This window comes from Centruroides vittatus, unplaced genomic scaffold (assembly GCF_030686945.1).
Source record: "Centruroides vittatus isolate TY-2023 unplaced genomic scaffold, ASM3068694v2 contig_2976, whole genome shotgun sequence".
NCBI classification, from domain to species: Eukaryota; Metazoa; Arthropoda; class Arachnida; order Scorpiones; family Buthidae; genus Centruroides; species Centruroides vittatus.
In genome coordinates this window covers 15,061-36,809 of record NW_027121897.1, presented here as the reverse complement: position 1 = coordinate 36,809, position 21,749 = coordinate 15,061, and the positions used below count along the sequence as shown (strand labels likewise).

General features: G+C 31.7%; 1 protein-coding gene and 1 long non-coding RNA gene across 2 annotated transcripts; both read right to left on the bottom strand.

Moving 5' to 3' along the window:
* Window positions 1–2,288: 2,288 nt before the first annotated feature.
* On the bottom strand, window positions 2,289–2,625 carry LOC136972576 (uncharacterized). The gene is made up of 2 exons (XR_010880359.1): window positions 2,457–2,625; window positions 2,289–2,379 (listed from the first exon to the last, which is right to left on the bottom strand). It is a non-coding gene; the product is annotated as an uncharacterized lncRNA (long non-coding RNA).
* A 7,461-nt stretch (window positions 2,626–10,086) lies between these two features.
* On the bottom strand, window positions 10,087–14,890 carry LOC136972574 (uncharacterized). Its single transcript, XM_067267150.1, has 3 exons — window positions 14,847–14,890; window positions 11,248–11,421; window positions 10,087–11,170 (listed from the first exon to the last, which is right to left on the bottom strand). The coding sequence occupies exons 1-3, from the start codon at window positions 14,870–14,872 to the stop codon at window positions 10,087–10,089; spliced, it is 1,284 nt and encodes a 427-aa protein (XP_067123251.1). The 5' UTR covers window positions 14,873–14,890.
* Window positions 14,891–21,749: the final 6,859 nt, after the last annotated feature.

The window sequence follows — 21,749 nt, the reverse complement described above, 5'->3', positions numbered from 1 at the left end:
GACTCCACCCATTAGCCACTCGTATCGAGCAATTTGACTAAGTGGATTGTTTTCAAATTTAAAAAGTAAAGAATATTTTGTGTTATTTTATGTACGTTTCATTACAAAGATACTTTTTGCACTTGACGAATTGCGACACTGTTTATGTACGTACGTAATGGAATGCATGGAACAAAATTTTGAAAAGACTACTAGTAAATTCCAGTAACAGTAGAAAGTGGTATAGGAGACATTGCGGAAGCAATAGCACAAATTTCAATATGTGCCGAATGTGACGAAGATGATGTAACCGAGTGGTTAAATTACGAAGCGAACGATCCTGGATTCCAAATTTTAAATGATGAGGAAATAATTAAAGAAATATCTGCCTCAGATGAACAAGATTGACAAAACGAAGAGATTTGCGAAGTAACAGATATTGGTCCTACACATTCTGAAGCTTTTCAGTGCTTAAATGAAGTGGTTTGAAAGCTAAGAAAAGTGTAACTCAGGACAACTTATATGTCTTAAAAGTATTCGCGATTTAGCAGCTTCAAAAAGAGAACAGCTAGCTTTAAACAAAAATCGTTAATTGAATTTCTTAATAAAAAATAATTTAATATTAAAGCTATATGTAAATCTAGACAAATAAAAATTATTCATACTATATGCACTGTCAATTATTATTTTTTTCGATTATCCGGATTTTTCCTTATCCGGACTATCTCCATCCCCAATTAGTCCGGATAATAGATGTTCTGCTGTATTGTACAAGGTATATATATCCACCGCACATTTTATTTCACCAAGTAAGTTTTTATAATTTATTTTTAATTTTAGCCCGTATATCGTGGCTAACGATTCAGAATGTAAATGTGATATTAAAAATACATTTAAAGAAGTCTACAGTTTTTACTGGCTTATCGAACAAATGAATACGAATAAACCATAGACCATCACTGACGCGCAATTAACTGATTCTTCCTGGATCGGCTTCTTACAAAAACACAGCTTCCCTGTCATCAAATGTTACGGCACGCCACTGGTAACATTAACCATTTGTAAATACAAAATTTTGAATTATACCAATTTAACTAATGACAATTTACTTTTCAGAAAAAAAATTACATTGATAAGCACTTTTTATATTTACATTCAACTTTATTGGGTTTACAAAAAACAATTTAAAATTCATTATCCAATTCACGTACACAGACATTTGGCGGAAATTTTACACAGTGATACAGTAAGAAGTAATTATTCGAATTATATTCTCGTTTAGATTTCACTTTTTTCCAGTGAAAAACTTTTCAATTCAAAAATATAAATCAACCCAAAAGTAAATATTATCCATAAGGTTTCTGTCACCGATTAGAAATTTGTCTTCGAATTTCCTGGCATCTGTTCCTTCCCCGCTCACAAAGAAACTCAGTTGAGGTGAAAACTCGACATCGGGTTGGGCATTTTCAGCGGGCATAAAGAAAGCAAATAAACGAATTGACCAATCTTTTTCTAGATACAACTTCATTTGCATCTTCGCTACTCCCCCTGGATTGCAAACGGTGTTAAATGAAAAATGCCCGTTGTCCAAAGAGTTAATATACGCGTATACGAACACTGGAATACATTCGTTTAGCGTCACCGGAAATCGCAGAGCCGTGACATAACAACCTTCCCTCACAACTACTTCGGTGCTAAAAAATGTGTGAACTTTCATCTCTCCTTTTCTGACTATAGAAGGATCTTCAATGTTTTTGTACGAAAACAAATTACAATAATTTATTCCACTTCTGGTTTTGGTTTCTCGACTAAAGTACTGCGGATAAAAGGAATAATCACCAGTCTTAAAAGCATGCCAAATATGACCCTTTTCTAATCCGCTTAACAAGTTCAGCGTATAAACACAAAATTGCAATTCGTGTTCATTCATAGCAAGAAATCTGATTTTTCCAATAAATGGCGCCATAACATTTCTTATTACATTCCTTCTCGATTCTTCATTCATCGAATGAAATTTGTCTGCACCCAATTTTCTTTTAACTTCTTCCTCGCTCCAATGATACACGGCTTGGAGTAAACGCAATTCACTGACGGATTCGTATATCACTCGAGAAACCAATCTATCAATTGTTGCAATTTTGCAAGACATAAAGTCGACTGTTGTAAATAGTCTTTCTCCGTGTTCGTCGAAAGCTCGCCAGCAATAATAAGTTATGTCCAGATCACCGATTATACGTGCGAAATCGTGGATTGAACAGACGGTATGTAGATCTATTTGCTGAATGATAAATGATCTGCATTTCAAGTCGTAAGTTCTCTAACTCGTATCTTAAACTCAGATGATACAGATCGAAAGCGCGTGTAATACAGGTCAATCCGGGATCGTCCGTCTGTACGTAGCTGTTTAAAATATATAAATTATAATTTATAATGATATATTGAAATTAATTGAAAGGTAAGTATTGTGAAAAACTTACGTAACGAAATGTCTGAGGGTCTCTATTGTATATGGCATAAACAGTACTTTCGAATTTCCAAAATGTGTAATGAGACGTTCCAAATGCCTGTTCGGGACCCTTCTTAAGTGAACTTCTGGTATTATAATTTCTTCGTGTTTTTCGTTTTGGATTCGTATCTCACTCGAAGAAAACCTAAACAACAAAAAAGGTATTTATTATTACTTTTGAACAAACATCTCTGTTGTACGTTAGTAGTTGTATTTCCGACAATGGTGTAGGAACAATAAATGTATGACTAATATTTTAAATATTTTGTATGATAGATCAGAGGAGATCATATTTTATTATTAATTAAATATTAACACTAATATCAAAGTGACTTTTTATTAATGTACAGATATTTGTGTATGTGTATGTTGTTTGACAAGTATCTTCTTGTTAATTACATATAACTTCGTTACGTCTTCTACCACTCCCCGACTAGAATTAAAAAGAAATTTAAAAAAAAACAAACTTGTCTGTACAATTTTCGTTATAAAATATGTAAATAATCCAGGATTCTCGAGGAATTATTTTGGAATTCTTCACGAAGAATAATAGATTTTTCTGTATCCTATCATATTTGGAATCCACGTGTGTATTTCATTGTATACTGCACTGATATAACTGATAATGTTAGTCCCAAACTGCGATTTCCTGAAATTTTTCATTATTTTGTTATACAAACCTCAAGCTTGAATGTTAAGTCATTATGCTAACAATATTTATCAATCAACATCCATTGTAAAAAGTGATTAAACAAGTTCATTAAGGAAGAAAACTGGAGACATTTTCACGACCTAGAAATAACTTACAAAACCCTAATTTTACAAAGGATGAACAATTACATGTTATTTTTAGTAACAGATGATAAAATCTTTAGGTTTTCATCAACCCTTATTCTGAACATGATTTCTCCTTGTTTATAGACTGATAAGTAATAGGCCAGTCGAATAAGTGAATTCTTCTATAATGTTATTTGGTAATGAGAAAGTACCTGATAATTGAACAAATAACGTTTAAAAAGTGCTGCTTTAAGACGTAGTGGATCAATTGTTTCAAATAAAACACTATTTCCATTGTGTTTAAAAAAATCTATTAATAAATATGCCTCTTTAAAACAAAATTAAAAAAAAACGTTTAAAAATCTTAATTATTATTAAAATATATTATTAAAAATAATGGAATCTTATTAATCTTAATCAAATCTTTGAACAAAATGTAATTAATTAATTCATACATTCAACTGCCTTAAATAAATACCACTTTTAATACTTAGAACTCACCGTCTCACTTAGTTGATGGAACTGAAGAATACGCGATTTACAGGTCGAGGAACACTGAACTACCCGAATTAAATAATTGTGGAATAAAAATGAGTATTGACCATTTGTATATTGAAAAGTAAACAAAGCCTCTTAACTCAAACTTTAAAGACCGAAAATAATTTCACTAAGAAAAGGTTAATTTTAAGTTGCTTAAACCTTTTGAGTTTAAAAGTGAAAGAGTTTATTTCATGAGTTCGAACATTGTGATCGAGTGGTTATTTACACAAGGGAATAAACTTATTGTGAAATTTTGCTTAGTCATTGTCTGCAGTAAGACAATCAGAACTTTTGTTAAATACTTAAATATGCTAGAAATATAAACCCATTTAAGTTAATGTTACCCTAGGTATAGAAGATGGCGACCGTCGACGATAACCGTTTTACGCCATTTTGAAAACGATTTGTGAATGCGTATGTAACAAAATAACAATGTCCGCGAATTTGTCAATTAAAAAACAAGAAGGAAACAAAAATAAGAAATAAAAAAAACAGTGCGAGATTTTTTAAATTAGGGCAGTATTATTAAAAAAATAAAATTATTACGTGAAACTAGAAACTTACTTACATTCATTTTAAACTTCTACACTTTTTTCCGACGTTTGGTTATTACCGAAGTCGACTCCCTAATACTATTTGATGTTTTTTTCTTGTTTTTATTTCTATTTACGTTTCGCCGCATGTTCTTTCTTCTTACTTTTTGTAACAGGAGCAGCAGGCACAGTCTCGGGTTCTTCACATAATGGTATTCTTCCATTTTCAGGATATAGCTTAATTAAACGTTGCACACGATAATGTAAAAACATTCTCCGGGTTTCTTCGACGACCAATTGTGGTATCTTTTATACATAAAATAGTACATGTACGAATCTGATATGTCTTCCGTGAAGTGTTCCGGTAGATTCTTCTTGTTTTTCAAGTATCCCCATAATCTTTCGATATTTTGGGTATGAACCAGTTTTTGGGTTCACAAAATTGTCCGAGTGATTAAATGTCTTATCAGCAATTTCTATTTTCTCCAAGTCGTCTATATGGTTGTATCCATTCCATTCATCGGTCAAAACTGTGCTGCCGGAATTTACAAGTTTAGAAATGATCCAATTAAACGTCGTTTCCGATCTATCCTACACTTGACATATTAAACTTTTATCTTCGCGGCATATTCCGCCTAGTACTCATTTCGTGCTTTTGAGTTTACGCTATTTTTCGTATTTGCGCTTACAGATTACAGTCTCGTCTATTTCGACCGTTTCATTCGGACCTCCAATTATAAACGATATGATATTATGTAAAGCGACTAGCATCACAAATCGAACATGGTTCGACCAGTCGACAGCAACCTTGTTCAAATTCCGGCGGCGTTAGCTGAGATAGTTGTGGCGCAATCCAATGACTGATAGTACCATATAAATGAAAATATGCTACTCCAAAGAATTTTACCGAATTTACCTTCAAAGTACCAACAAATGCTGAACTGTTGTTCCAGAAATTTTGACCTCTCATTGCACAGAATTTTCTATCATTTCGATAAACGACTTTGCAAGGTGTCGAAAATTTCGAGCATACGACGACAACATGCTGAAATCCTAGTTTGACTGCGAAGTTGAACACTATAAATCCTGGGTTTAAAACTCAATTCAGAGTCCTTACATTCTAGAAGACGATAAAAATGAAGGTAAATCCATCCTGAACAAAATTCTTCTGAGTTAATGTCGAAATTACTCATTTGTAAGAAATTATTACAAAGAATATCAAACGAAATAAAAAGTATTTTAACTTTTCAAAAAATAAATTCGAATTATATTAATCGAAAACGAAATTATCGAAACAAGTTACATCGAACCAACACTTTCGCCGCAAACCCACCTATAACGCCTCCTTCGTCGATTTAATCGTATTAATTTGCATATCGCGTCGCGTCGCAAGCGTCACTCGGTAACCTGGTACAGAGATTACCGGAAGAACCGACATCTTCGATACCTACGGTAAAATTAACCAAAATTTCTATAAAAATACAGTAAGAGTACGTTCATTTGACGCGAACATATGAGATGAAATAATCACAAATAACAGACAGAAAATCAACTTATCAAGCTTCCTTTTTTAAGCTCTTCGTAATACTACGGAAGCAGTACATCATCGCTTTCTCTCTTTAATTTTTTAGACTGATACGATAGTCAATAGCAAAACACAGAATGATTTGGTGCCCATACATGTAGAAACGCTATAAACAGAAAACAATACACCACTTACTGATTCTGCACCTCTCGAACTGCCATTCTTTAGCTTCGTTTCCGTACTGGACTCGTCGAAGAACGGAGGCAACATGCGATTAAAAGTAGAAATGAATCATCGCGGTAATTGGCTGCAGATGCCACATGACTTTGACGTCACCGACTCTCGCTTTCTCTCCCGCACAAACACTTAATTTTTTCATTACATTATTTGTGTATTCTGTATATCCGACATTAAAACTGGCTTTATACATGTATTGATTGTGATCTCACATACACGTATCTAAGAAATTAGCATGTGACTACGAAGACCATTACGTGCTTACAAGTAACAGCATGACGTTGAAGTCATAAAGTTGAAAATTTTACAATCAATTAAAGCTTTTAGAATTTACATAGTGTATCGTGTGGCCGGTAGTGTGTTCTGGGCACGGAAGTTTCGTACTGATGTGGTTGTTGTATCGATACCCATTTGAGTAAATGTGGTTTTCTTTTCATTATAATTTTTTAATTTGTTATATTGTCGGATAGAAAAATTGATTTCTTTATTAATAAACTACAAAAGTATTGTAAAATAAATAGGTTAAAGAACAAAGTGGACTCGATTTAACTGTCAAAATTAATGAAGGAATGCTGCGTAACAATATTTATTTAAAAACAACATTTTCTGTATATTCATATTCAATATGTAATGTACTGTACGTCATCGTCTTATGTCTTGATGTAATAATACAATTATTAAACAAAAACAATTGATATCCAAACAGAAACCTATAAAATATATATATATAAAATTATAGTTTTATAGGTTTGATGTGTGATTGAACGTTTTACCGCATAACTGAAAACAGAACGGCTTTTCTCCTGTGTGAATCCTTCTACGATATTCAAAGTGTGTGACTTCCAACAGAATTCTTTGCCACAATTTTTATAGAGAAACTATCTCTTCTTCGAACTTTGATTTGCGAAATCTACGAAATACAAAATATTAAACTTGAATGTTAACGTACGAAATAATTCGTTTATGTTAATTACTACAAAGAAAAAGTCGCTTCTTCACGTATTGGAAGTAATTACTTCACAACATTTTAAAAAATAAATGTAAATTTAACCAAAAATAAACTGGTTTTTAAACAAACAACTCAGTGCTTACTCTACAAAAAAAGATACAAAAGAACAGTTTTTAACAGTTTCTTCGCTTCCTGTTGTCAAATATTGTTCAACGTTTATTCGTGAAAATATTTAATAAATTCTATTATATATGCACTACATTATCAAATAAAATAAAATAAAAATAATAAAAACATATCAACGTAATTCCAATAATAAATGAATATTTACTCTGAAACATGCCACGTGAAACGTTCATGGCATCCTTTAAATTTAATGTTATCGTTGTCGGCATTTTCCTTTAATCCAACGAAACATTATTCTTTATTCCGTAATTTAAAATGTTTATATTTAGTCTTTTTATAATGCCCTAATCTTCAATTTTCACGCTAAACGAAGGAAGTAAGGCGTTCCTCACCATTTTGTCCGTTACAAATTTGAAAGTAAAGTGACGACTAAGAGAAGTATAAAGACACGCGTTTACCGTATTATCAGTTTCAGATTTTTTAAATTATCACGTTTGTTTCGGCCGTTTTTATCAAAGTAAAGAGATAAACAAACACACGATCACACATTTACAACATATCTTCAATATACAATTACACCATTTATATTTCAGAACTATATATTGTTATTGTGATAACTATACTTCTTCCTGTAGACTGGATGAAACTTAATTCTTTCTTACACGAAAAACCTTGACGATCCAGTGTTTTTATATACAACCGCTAACGTTTTCAACCCCTTCGGGGTCTTCATCGAAGGGGTTGAAAACGTTAGCGGTTGTATATAAAAACACTGGATCGTCAAGGTTTTTCGTGTAAGAAAGAGTTATTGTGATAATTATGAAATTCTATCTAATTTTTATAATTGAATATATTATAAAAATAAATCTAAATTTATAACAATAAATAGTAGTCGAGAACAATTGTTTTTAGAAGACAAATTACTCATGTAAAATTTTTTAAAATATCGTTTTTAAATATTATATCTGTTCGTTATAAAAATTTAAGTTTTCCAGTTAATTCTCATACAATACGTATAACATTATACGTACTTACTGTTGTCGTATTTATAGAAAGCGCTCAACTACGCAAAATAAATCCAAGAGTAAACAACAATGACAGAATAGCCGTACAAAAAGAAGCAACACATGTACAGATACGTCCTGTAATCGAGATAAAAAATCTGTTTTATTTCTTCACTAATATTCTCATTACACTGCTAAATTTCTACGAATTTTTGGATAATTCTGCCCAACTTCTTTTCTTTTACTGTCGACTGGACGATCATTCATATACAGTATCTGAATACCAAACACCTTATCATCATATATGCATTCATCAGAGCTGTTGAGTTTTTCTTGATGAGGAGAAACAATAATCTGCGATTGAATATCGTGGGATAATTATTTAAGTAATATTTAAAAATTGCTTGATGTATTTGTATGACCCACCATTTTCACGAAATTAAGAAATAGAATAATCTTTCATTAAACATGTTACTTGTAATAGATTGAAGTAATCGGATTGAGTCCTGATGTTAATATAAAAATACCGTTGTATAGTACCTGTACAGTACATATCGATTTTGTATTCAGGTAATATTATGGAAATTATATATCTTAATAAAATGCGAGGTTGTATATAATTAACATATCTATAATATACCAATATTTCCATTAGCTTTTAAGAAATAATGACAAGAAAGTAACAAATTAGAGCAGTATGTTTAGTAATTAAACACACTACACTACTTTACTACTACATTTTCTATTGTTCTACGGAGTTTTCAATTTTTGACTGATTATATTTCATGTGTTATGTCATACTTTATTTTGGAGAGAAAGAGCCGAACTCGAGAAAATTTGACTGTAGCATGTTATAAAAATTTGCATTCTAAAAAAATTTTTCAATTATAATGAGAAAAATACAAGTATACCTCAGACTTACGTCGGTAATTGGTTCCAGGAGAGGCGACGTAAGTCGAATTTACTTGTGTAGGTACGACGTAAGTCGTAGTTTCGACTTACGTCGTAACTAAACGCCAATAATGGAGGAAAAACCAATAATGACCACTTAAAGACCGCTAAATAAGACGACAACACAGGAACAGATGTTTTCACGTTTCGTTCTCTAGGATTTATGATGATTATATTAACATTTACTGTAAATATACATATTTTAATATGATTTTATGTGCTTTTAACGCTTTTCTAGTGATATTACGACTTCAATGTTTGTGGCGGACGAATTTAAAGTCGAATAAAATAACTTAAACTTGATTTTTATTTTCCCATATACTTTTTTGACAAACGACGTAAAATCGGGAACGACGTAACTGTAGAGGGACGTAAGTCGAGGTATATCTGTACACTGGGCAATTAACGTATTCCGTTAGTATTACACAAAACAGAAGAAAATTTAACGACATAGAAAGCAGGATATTATTTTAATAATGTAATTAAGTCAAATAAACAAAATTGAGTGTTCACAAATTTATCAATTAAAATGTTATAATTGCGATGATATAATAATGTAAATACCGAAATTGTGATGTGGATATCGAATAACTCTTATATTTAGACAAAAATTTTAGTCAACCTTTCATATTTATGGTCCTCATTAACAAGAAAAAAGAACGTAATTATCATTTAATTATAAACTTTCTCGATAATCGTACATTTGTAAATACTAAATTTGGAATTATACCAACTCAACTAATGACAATTACTTTTTCAGAAAGAAAAATTACGTTGATAAGCACTTTTCATATTTAAATTCAACTTTATTGGGTTTACAGAAGACAATTTGAAACTCGTTATCCAGTTCACGTACACAGACATTTCGCGGAAATTGTACAGTGAGGCAGTGATTCGAATTTAACTTTATATTATATTCTCGTTAAGATTTCACTTTATTTAAAAAAAAACTTTCGACATCAAAAATATAAATCAACCGCAAAGTAAATATTATCCATAAGGTATCTGTCAACAGTTAGAAGTTTGTCTTCGAATTTCCTGGCATCTGTTCCTTCTCCGCTTACAAAGAAACTCAGATAAGGTACAAACGCGACATAGGGCTGGACATTTTCAGCGAGAATAAAGACAGCAAGTAAACGAATTGACCAATGTTTTTCTAGATACAACTTCGTTTCCAGATCGGCTATCCCCTCTGGATGGCAAACGGTGTCAAACAAAAAATGCCCGTTTTCCAAAGAGTTAATGTACGCGTATACGAACATTGGAATAGGTTTGCATAGCTTCACCGGAAATCGAAGGGCCTTCACGTAACAATCTTCCCTCACAACTACTTCGGTGCTAAAAAACTTGTAACCTTTCATCTCTCCTTTTGTGACTGTAGAAAGAGCTCCAAAATTTATATACGAGAACAAGTTACAATAATATATACTGCTTCTGATATTTGTTTCTCGACTGAAGTAACTCGGATAAAAGGAATAATCGCCAGTCTTAAAAGCATGCCAAATATGACTCTTTTCTTGTCCGGTTAACAAGTTCAGCGTATAAACACAAAATTGCAATTCGTGTTCGTTCATGGCAAGAAATCTGATTTTTCCAATAAATGGCTCCGTAACATTTCTTATTGCATTCCTACTCGATTCTTCATTCATCGAATAGAATTTGTCTGCACCCAAATTTCTTTTAACTTCTTCCTCGCTCCACTGGTACACGGCTTGGAGTAAACGCAATTCACTGACGGATTCGTATATTCCTCGCGACACCAGTCTATCAATTGTTGCAATTTTACAAGACATAAAGTCGACTGTTGTAAATAGTCTTTGTCCGAATACGTCGAAAGCTCGCCAGCAATAATAAGTTATGTCCAGATCACCGATCATACGTGCGAAATCGTGGATCGAACAGACGGTATTCACATTTATTTGCTGAATGATAAATGATCTGCATTTCAGTCGTAAATTCTCCAACTCGTATCTTATACTCAGATGATACAGATCGAAAGCGCGTGTAATACAGGTCAATCCGGGATCGTCCGTCTGTACGTAGCTGTTTAAAATATATAAATTATAATTTATGATAATGTATTGAAATTAATTGAAAGGTAAGTATTGTGAAAAACTTACGTAACGAAGTGTTTGAGGGTCTCCATTGTGAATGGCATAAATAGTACTTTCGAATTTTCGAAATGTGTAATAAGAAGTTCCAAATGCCTGTTCAGGACTTTTTTTAACTGAACTTCTGATATAATAATTTCTTCTTCTTTTTCGTTTTTTATTTGTATCTCACTCGAAGTAAACCTGAACAAGAAAGAAGGTATTTATTATTACTTTTGAACAAACATCCCTTGTTGTACGTTAGTTGTAGTATTTCCGACGATGGTGTAGGAACAATAAATGTATGACTAATATTTTAAATATTTTGTATGATAGATCAGAGGAGATCATATTTTATTATTAATTAAATATTAACACTAATATCAAAGTGACTTTTTATTAATGTACAGATATTTGTGTATGTGTATGTTGTTTGACAAGTATCTTCTTGTTAATTACATATAACTTCGTTACGTCTTCTACCACTCCCCGACTAGAATTAAAAAGAAATTAAAAAAAAAACAAACTTGTCTGTACAATTTTCGTTATAAAATATGTAAATAATCCCAGATTCTCGAAGAATTATTTTGGAATTCTTCACGAAGAATAATAGATTTTTCTGTATCTTATCATATTTGGAATCCACGTGTGTATTTCATTGTATACTGCACTGTTATAACTGATAATGTTAGTCCCAAACTGCGATTTCCTGAAATTTTTCATTATTTTGTTATACAAACCTCAAGCTTGAATGTTAAGTCATTATGCTAACAATATTTATCAATCAACATCCATTGAAAAAAGTGATTAAACAAGTTCATTAAGGAAAAAAACTGGAGACATTTTCACGACCTAGAAATAACTTACAAAACCCTAATTTTACAAAGGATGAACAATTACATGTTATTTTTAGTAACAGATGATAAAATCTTTAGGTTTTCATCAACCCTTATTCTGAACATGATTTCTCCTTGTTTATAGACTGATAAGTAATAGGCCAGTCGAATAAGTGAATTCTTCTATAATGTTATTTGGTAATGAGAAAGTACCTGATAATTGAACAAATAACGTTTAAAAAGTGCTGCTTTAAGACGTAGTGGATCAATTGTTTCAAATAAAACACTATTTCCATTGTGTTTAAAAAAATCTATTAATAAATATGCCTCTTTAAAACAAAATTAAAAAAAAACGTTTAAAAATCTTAATTATTATTAAAATATATTATTAAAAATAATGGAATCTTATTAATCTTAATCAAATCTTTGAACAAAATGTAATTAATTAATTCATACATTCAACTGCCTTAAATAAATACCACTTTTAATACTTAGAACTCACCGTCTCACTTAGTTGATGGAACTGAAGAATACGCGATTTACAGGTCGAGGAACACTGAACTACCCGAATTAAATAATTGTGGAATAAAAATGAGTATTGACCATTTGTATATTGAAAAGTAAACAAAGCCTCTTAACTCAAACTTTAAAGACCGAAAATAATTTCACTAAGAAAAGGTTAATTTTAAGTTGCTTAAACCTTTTGAGTTTAAAAGTGAAAGAGTTTATTTCATGAGTTCGAACATTGTGATCGAATGGTTATTTACACAAGGGAATAAACTTATTGTGAAATTTTGCTTAGTCATTGTCTGCAGTAAGACAATCAGAACTTTTGTTAAATACTTAAATATGCTAGAAATATAAACCCATTTAAGTTAATGTTACCCTAGGTATAGAAGATGGCGACCGTCGACGATAACCGTTTTACGCCATTTTGAAAACGATTTGTGAATGCGTATGTAACAAAATAACAATGTCCGCGAATTTGTCAATTAAAAAACAAGAAGGAAACAAAAATAAGAAATAAAAAAAACAGTGCGAGATTTTTTAAATTAGGGCAGTATTATTAAAAAAATAAAATTATTACGTGAAACTAGAAACTTACTTACATTCATTTTAAACTTCTACACTTTTTTCCGACGTTTGGTTATTACCGAAGTCGACTCCCTAATACTATTTGATGTTCTTTTCTTGTTTTTATTCCTATTTACGTTTCGCCGCATGTTCTTTCTTCTTACTTTTTGTAACAGGAGCAGCAGGCACAGTCTCGGGTTCTTCACATAATGGTATTCTTCCATTTTCAGGATATAGCTTAATTAAACGTTGCACACGATAATGTAAAAACATTCTCCGGGTTTCTTCGACGACCAATTGTGGTATCTTTTATACATAAAATAGTACATGTACGAATCTGATATGTCTTCCGTGAAGTGTTCCGGTAGATTCTTCTTGTTTTTCAAGTATCCCCATAATCTTTCGATATTTTGGGTATGAACCAGTTTTTGGGTTCACAAAATTGTCCGAGTGATTAAATGTCTTATCAGCAATTTCTATTTTCTCCAAGTCGTCTATATGGTTGTATCCATTCCATTCATCGGTCAAAACTGTGCTGCCGGAATTTACAAGTTTAGAAATGATCCAATTAAACGTCGTTTCCGATCTATCCTACACTTGACATATTAAACTTTTATCTTCGCGGCATATTCCGCCTAGTACTCATTTCGTGCTTTTGAGTTTACGCTATTTTTCGTATTTGCGCTTACAGATTACAGTCTCGTCTATTTCGACCGTTTCATTCGGACCTCCAATTATAAACGATATGATATTATGTAAAGCGACTAGCATCACAAATCGAACATGGTTCGACCAGTCGACAGCAACCTTGTTCAAATTCCGGCGGCGTTAGCTGAGATAGTTGTGGCGCAATCCAATGACTGATAGTACCATATAAATGAAAATATGCTACTCCAAAGAATTTTACCGAATTTACCTTCAAAGTACCAACAAATGCTGAACTGTTGTTCCAGAAATTTTGACCTCTCATTGCACAGAATTTTCTATCATTTCGATAAACGACTTTGCAAGGTGTCGAAAATTTCGAGCATACGACGACAACATGCTGAAATCCTAGTTTGACTGCGAAGTTGAACACTATAAATCCTGGGTTTAAAACTCAATTCAGAGTCCTTACATTCTAGAAGACGATAAAAATGAAGGTAAATCCATCCTGAACAAAATTCTTCTGAGTTAATGTCGAAATTACTCATTTGTAAGAAATTATTACAAAGAATATCAAACGAAATAAAAAGTATTTTAACTTTTCAAAAAATAAATTCGAATTATATTAATCGAAAACGAAATTATCGAAACAAGTTACATCGAACCAACACTTTCGCCGCAAACCCACCTATAACGCCTCCTTCGTCGATTTAATCGTATTAATTTGCATATCGCGTCGCGTCGCAAGCGTCACTCGGTAACCTGGTACAAGATTACCGGAAGAACCGACATCTTCGATACCTACGGTAAAATTAACCAAAATTTCTATAAAAATACAGTAAGAGTACGTTCATTTGACGCGAACATATGAGATGAAATAATCACAAATAACAGACAAAAAATCAACTTATCAAGCTTCCTTTTTTAAGCTCTTCGTAATACTACGGAAGCAGTACATCATCGCTTTCTCACTTTAATTTTTTAGACTGATACGATAGTCAATAGCAAAACACAGAATGATTTCGGTCTCATGCATGAAGAAACGCTATAAACAGAAAACAATACACCACTTACTGATTCTGCACCTCTCGAACTGCCATTCTTTAGGTTCGTTTCCGTACTGGACTCGTCGAAGAACGGAGGCAACATGCGATTAAAAGTAGAAATGAATCATCGCGGTAATTGGCTGCAGATGCCACATGACTTTGACGTCACCGACTCTCGCTTTCTCTCCCGCAGAAACACTTAATTTTTTCATTACATTATTTGTGTATTCTGTATATCCGACATTAAAACTGGCTTTATACATGTATTGATTGTAATCTCACATACACGTATCTAAGAAATTAGCATGTGACTACGAAGACCATTACGTGCTTACAAGTAACAGCATGACGTTGAAGTCATAAAGTTGAAAATTTTACAATCAATTAAAGCTTTTAGAATTTACATAGTGTATCGTGTGGCCGGTAGTGTGTTCTGGGCACGGAAGTTTCGTACTGATGTGGTTGTTGTATCGATACCCATTTGAGTAAATGTGGTTTTCTTTTCATTATAATTTTCTAATTTGTTATATTGTCGGATAGAAAAATTGATTTCTTTATTAATAAACTACAAAAGTATTGTAAAATAAACAGGTTAAAGAACAAAGTGGACTCGATTCAACTGTCAAAACCAATGAAGGAATGCTGCGTAACAATATTTATTTAAAAACAACATTTTCTGTATATTCATATTCAATATGTAATGTACTGTACGTCATCGTCTTATGTCTTGATGTAATAATACAATTATTAAACAAAAACAATTGATATCCAAACAGAAACCTATAAAATATATATATATAAAATTATAGTTTTATAGGTTTGATGTGTGATTGAACGTTTTACCGCATAACTGAAAACAGAACGGCTTTTCTCCTGTGTGAATCCTTCTACGATATTCAAAGTGTGTGACTTCCAACAGAATTCTTTGCCACAATTTTTATAGAGAAACTATCTCTTCTTCGAACTTTGATTTGCGAAATCTACGAAATACAAAATATTAAACTTGAATGTTAACGTACGAAATAATTCGTTTATGTTAATTATTACAAAGAAAAAGTCGCTTCTTCACGTATTGGAAGTAATTACTTCACAACATCTTAAAAAATAAATGTAAATTTAACCAAAAATAAACTGGTTTTTAAACAAACAACTCAGTGCTTACTCTACAAAAAAAGATACAAAAGAACAGTTTTTAACAGTTTCTTCGCTTCCTGTTGTCAATATTGTTCAACGTTTATTCGTGAAAATATTTAATAAATTCTATTATATATGCACTACATTATCAAATAAAATAAAATAAAAATAATAAAAACATATCAACGTAATTCCAATAATAAATGAATATTTACTCTGAAACATGCCACGTGAAACGTTCATGGCATCCTTTAAATTTAATGTTATCGTTGTCGGCATTTTCCGTTAATTTAACGAAACATTCTTGTTCATTTCGTAATTTAAAATGTTTATATTTAGCCTTTTCATAATGCTCTAATTTTCACGCTAAACGAAGGAAGTAAGGCGTTCCTCACCATTTTGTCCGTTACAAATTTGAAAGTAAAGTGACGACTGGGAGGAAGTAATAAAGACACGCGTTTATTATTCGTTTCAAATTTTTTGAATTATCACGTATGTCCCGGCCGTTTTTATCAAAGTAAAGAGATAAACAAACACACAATCACACATTTACAACATATCTTCAATATACAATTACACCATTTATATTTCAGAACTATATATTGTTATTGTGATAATTATGGAATTCAATCTAATTTTTATAATAGATTAAATTATAGAAATAAAACTAGATTTATAAGAATAAATAGTAGTCGAGAACAATTGGTTTCAGAAAACAAATTACTCATGTAAAATTTCTTAAAATATCTTTTTTAAATATTATATCTGTTCGTTATATAAATTTAAGTTTTCCAGTTAGTTCTCATACAATACGTATAACATTATCCGTACTTACTGTTGTCGTATTTAAGGGGAGGGCTCAACTACGCTAAATTGATCTAACAGTAAACAACAATGACACAATAGCCGTACAAAAAGAAGCAACACATGTAATTGAAATAGAAGATCTGTTTTATTTCTTCACTAATATTGTCATTACACTGCCAAATTTCTACGAGTTTTTTTGATAATTCTGCCCAATTTTTTTTTTTTTACTGTCGATTATACGATCATTCATATACAGTATCTAAATACCAAACACCTTAACTTCATTCATACGTTTATCAGAGCTGTTGAGTTTCTCTTGATGAGGAGAAACAATCATCTGCGATTGAATATCGTAAGATAATTATATAAGTAATAATATAATAATAATAATTTTATTTGCCAGGGAAAGTTCCTCTATAAGGGGGTGGTACGAATACAAGTATTATTTAAAGAATTAGTACATGATAAAAATACAAATTACATATTTTTGTAATGATTATTAACCAACATAATTTATTGCGAGGCACTGTTAGTACCTTTATGATATATTGTTATAAAGGATTTGCCTGAACATACAACAACAAATAATTAGGTGTTACCAATAATTTTTTCAGTGATTTTAACAAAGTAGTTACAAATTTTGTAGGCATCCTTTCTGCTGATGAAATTTAGGTTAATTTTAAAGTCGAGAAGTGATCCATCGTTGCATATTCTTATAATGTCATATTTTTCACGCAGTTTAGTTAGTGCTTGGCAATTTTGTAGTAGGTGGAGCATAGAAAAGTCATCAGATTGGCATAATTGGCAGTAAGTGTTCGAAAAATTTATGTATGTTCTATTTACAAAGAGAGAGTATTTGTTGAGTCGTAGCTGCATTATTAGACGTTCTACATTTAGATCTGACCAGAGATATCAAAGTTAATAACGTTAAAGTCCATGCAGCAATCTAGTAGTCTAAATCGTAAAGTCAATAGTTGATTTTCCTGTATATGTTAAACAAGTGCGAATTCTGCTGGTGTATCAGTTTCAGTGCGAATTCTGCTGGTGTATCAGTTTCAGTGCGAATTCTGCTGGTGTATCAGTTTCAGTGCGAATTCTGCTGGTGTATCAGTTTCAGTGTTCCGTTAATTATATACATTTTAAGAATCGTTATTGTTTCTATTAATTTTCGCTCCAGTCTGTTTAGGTGTTTATCTTTCGAGTAGCGAATATTTTATATTAAAGTATTAGTACCTTTATATTTGGTGTTCATTCTATTGGCTAATCTTGCATTAAAGTCGCCCAATATTATGAAGTAAGGAGTCATATAATGCCAAGTCTCGATGTGTTTAGATATTTCATTCAAAGTTGTTATATCGTCTGGTGAAATATAAGCAAGTATTAAAGTTATTAGGTTATTTTTGATATTTGCAAGAATAGGTTTATTGATTTGAATGAGAGGCAAAATGAAATTCTTAGATTTTTTTTTTTTGTTTGTTTGTAGTATTTTACAGACACCTTTTTTAAATGGTAAGCAAAAGCCTTCACTTGGACGGCCTGGGCCAATTGGTTTATTTGCCGTTACTGATTCGATTATAAATTTCTCGAAGAAATTTGACTTGTAAACCATTTTTGAAGTTATCCAGATTTCAGTGATAGCCAAGATGTCTGGTTCATATCCCGATGTAAAGACGTCAATTTGAAATATTTTATATTTGAGGTCCTGACTAATCCAATTGATAATAATAAGACATTGGTTGTTAGAAAAAGATTTGCGGACTTGAAATTTGTCTTGTTTGATAATTTGTCATTTAGTTGTATCTATTCTTGACGATGGAAGAAAAGTGTCTGCTTATACCAGTTTTCCAGTAGTTAAACTATAGGTTAGCTTGTCATGATTGATTAATAAAATATCATTATGCAGTTTAACTTGAGGATATTGTTTACGTAGTTCGTAGAAAGTCGGTAGTAAGAATTTCCGTCTAGCTCTTGAATTGTTAGTTAAATCCGGAGAAATTTGTAAATTATTCCATTCTTCTAACAAGTTTTGTTGTTTTTTCCGTATAATGGTAGTAAAAATACGGCCTCTAATTTGTTTATTGCTGAGAGTGATTCTTATTTTTATGTTGGGCGTTTTAGACAGTTGAACTATCTCTAGTATATCTTCTTGAGCTATATTTTGTAGATTTAAAAGAGAAGTAATAAAATTATGTATTTCTGCTCTAGAAGTGGTTTTATGTTTTAGATAATTGTACATAATAATGTTATTATAGCGATGCTCGTTAATTAACGAGTCCATTTTGAATTGAATGCAATCCTTGTTAGTTTGTAACTTATCTATTGTTTTAAATTAATTATTTGTTCCTCTATTTTTATCTGATGATGCTTCGTTTCACGGATATTTTCGTGAATAGTTTCTAGATCTTGTTTTATCATAACCATTTGTCTAAAGAGTTTGTCATTAGCGGTATTAATCAAATCCGATATTTTATTCCATAACACTGAAATGAAGGTGTCTGGAAGGTTGTCCGGTTTAGTAGAGAGATAATGGTCAGACTAGGTTGACTCACCTTAAATGTTATTTTCACTTATTTGCGAAAGAATTTAAGTTGGGATTCATTTCGTCACTAGGTTCTTCATGAAGATTTTTCCAGAATTGATGTTAAAGTCCAATATCGTCCTAGAATTTGACGAAAGAGGTTGGTTCTTCTTGGTATCCGGTTTGGCACGATTTATTAGAGGTCTTCCCCGCTTAGGTGGAGAGCGTTGCATATTTGTTAATGATGATATTATTAAAATAATTTATCTTAGTAAGTTACAAATTTAAACTTTTAACGGTAATAAAAAGTCAAAAACGTTTGTTCCTTAGGCTTAGTATGGATGACCAGGAGCACGAGACAAAACGACAGCAGCTTCGACAGATGAACACGCCCCCCTATTTAAGTAATAATTAAAAATTGCTTGATGTATTAGTATGACCCACCATTTTCACGAAATTAAGTAATATAGAATAATCTTTGACTAAACATGTTACTTGTAATAAATTGAAATAATCGGAATGAGTCCTGATGTTAATATAAAAATACAGATGTTTAGTACCTGTACGGTACATATCGATTTTGTATTCAGCTAATATTATGGAAATTATATATCTTAATGGAATGGGGTGTTGTATATAATTAACGTAACAGCTATAATATACCAATATTTCCATTACTTTCGTGTCAATATTTCTTAAAAGCTAAAGTAGAGCAGTATGTTTAGTGACTAAACACACTACTACTACATTTTTTCTATTGTTCTACGGCGTTTTCAATTTTTGACTAATTATATTTCCTGTGTTATGTCATACTTTATTTAAGAGGTAAAAGGCCGAACTCGAAAAAAAAATTCACTACAGCATGTTATAAAAATTTGCATTTTAAAAAAATCTTTCAATTATAATGAGAAAATATACCGGGCAATTAACGTATTCCGTTAGTATTACACAAAACAGAAGAAAATTTAACCACATGAAAAGCAGGGTATTATCTTAATAATGTAATTAAATCAAATAAACAAAATTGATTGCTCACAAAATTTATCAAATGAAATGCCATAATTGCGATGAAATAATACTGTCAATACCGAAATTGAAATGTGGATATCGAATAGCTCTTACATTTAGACAAAAATTCTAGTCAACCTTTCATATTTATAATCCTCATCAACAAAAGAACGTAATTATCATTCAACTATGAACTTTCTCGATAATCGTACATTTGTAAATACTAAATTTGGAATTATACCAACTCAACTGATGACGATTTTCTTTTTCAGAAAGAAAAATTACGTTGATAAGCACTTTTCATATTTAAATTCAAATTTATTGGGTTTACAGAAGACAATTTGAAACTCGTTATACAGTTCACGTACACAGACATTTCGCGGAAATTGTACAGTGATGCAGTGATTCGAATTAAACTTTATATTATATTCTCGTTTAGATTTCACTTTATTCCAGAGAAAAACTTTCGACTTCAAAAATATAAATCAACCGCAAAGTAAATATTATCCATAAGTTTTCTGTCAACGGTTAGAAATTTGTCTTCGAATTTCCTGGCATCTGTTCCTTTTCTGCTTACAAAGAAACTGAGATAAGGTGAAAACACGACATAGGGCTGGACATTTTCAGCGGAAATAAAGACGGCAAAAAAACGAATTGACCAATGTTTTTCTAGATACAACTTCGTTTCCAGATCGGCTATTCCATCTGGATCGCAAACGGTGTCGAACGAAAAATGCCCGTTGTCCAAAGAGTTAATATACGCGCATACGTACACTTTAATAGGTTTGAATAGCTTCAGCGGAAATCGAAGAGCCGTGACGTAACAATCTTCCATCACAACTACTTCGCTGCTAAAAATCGCGTAACGTTTCATTTCTTTTCTTGTAACTATAGAAGGATCTTTAAAATTTATGTACGAGAACAAGTTACAATAATTCATTCTGCTTCTAGTTTTTCTTTCTCGACTGAAGTAACTCGGATAAAAGGAATACTCACCAGTCATAAAAGTATGCCAAATATGACACTTTTCTGCCCCGGTTAACAAGTTCAGTGTATAAACCCAAGATTGCAATTCGTGTTCATTCATGGCAAGAAATCTGATTTTTCCAATAAATGGCTCCATAACATTTCTTATTATATTCCTCCTCGATTCTTCATTCATCGAAAGGAATTTGTGTGCACCCAATTTTCTTTGAACTTCTTCCTCGCTCCACTGGTACACGGCTTGGAGTAAACGCCATTCACTGACGGATTCGTATATCCCTCGAGACACCAGTCTATCAATTGTTGCAATTTTACAAGACATAAAGTCGTCTGTTGTAAATATTCTTTGTCCGAATTCGTCGAAAGCTCGCCAGCAATAATAAGTTATGACTAGATCACCGATCATACGTGCGAAATCGTGGATCGAACAGACGGTACGAACATTTATTTGCTGAATGATAAATGATCTGCATTTCAGTC

Coding starts and splice junctions, on each gene's coding strand:
- LOC136972574 (XM_067267150.1), bottom strand. CDS start 14,872: ATGGCAGTTCGAGAGGTGCAGAATCA. Junction 11,422..14,846: donor GTTCGAGAGGTGCAGAATCA/GTAAGTGGTGTA, acceptor TTTCTTGTTCAG/GTTTACTTCGAGTGAGATAC. Junction 11,171..11,247: donor ACCCTCAAACACTTCGTTAC/GTAAGTTTTTCA, acceptor TATTTTAAACAG/CTACGTACAGACGGACGATC.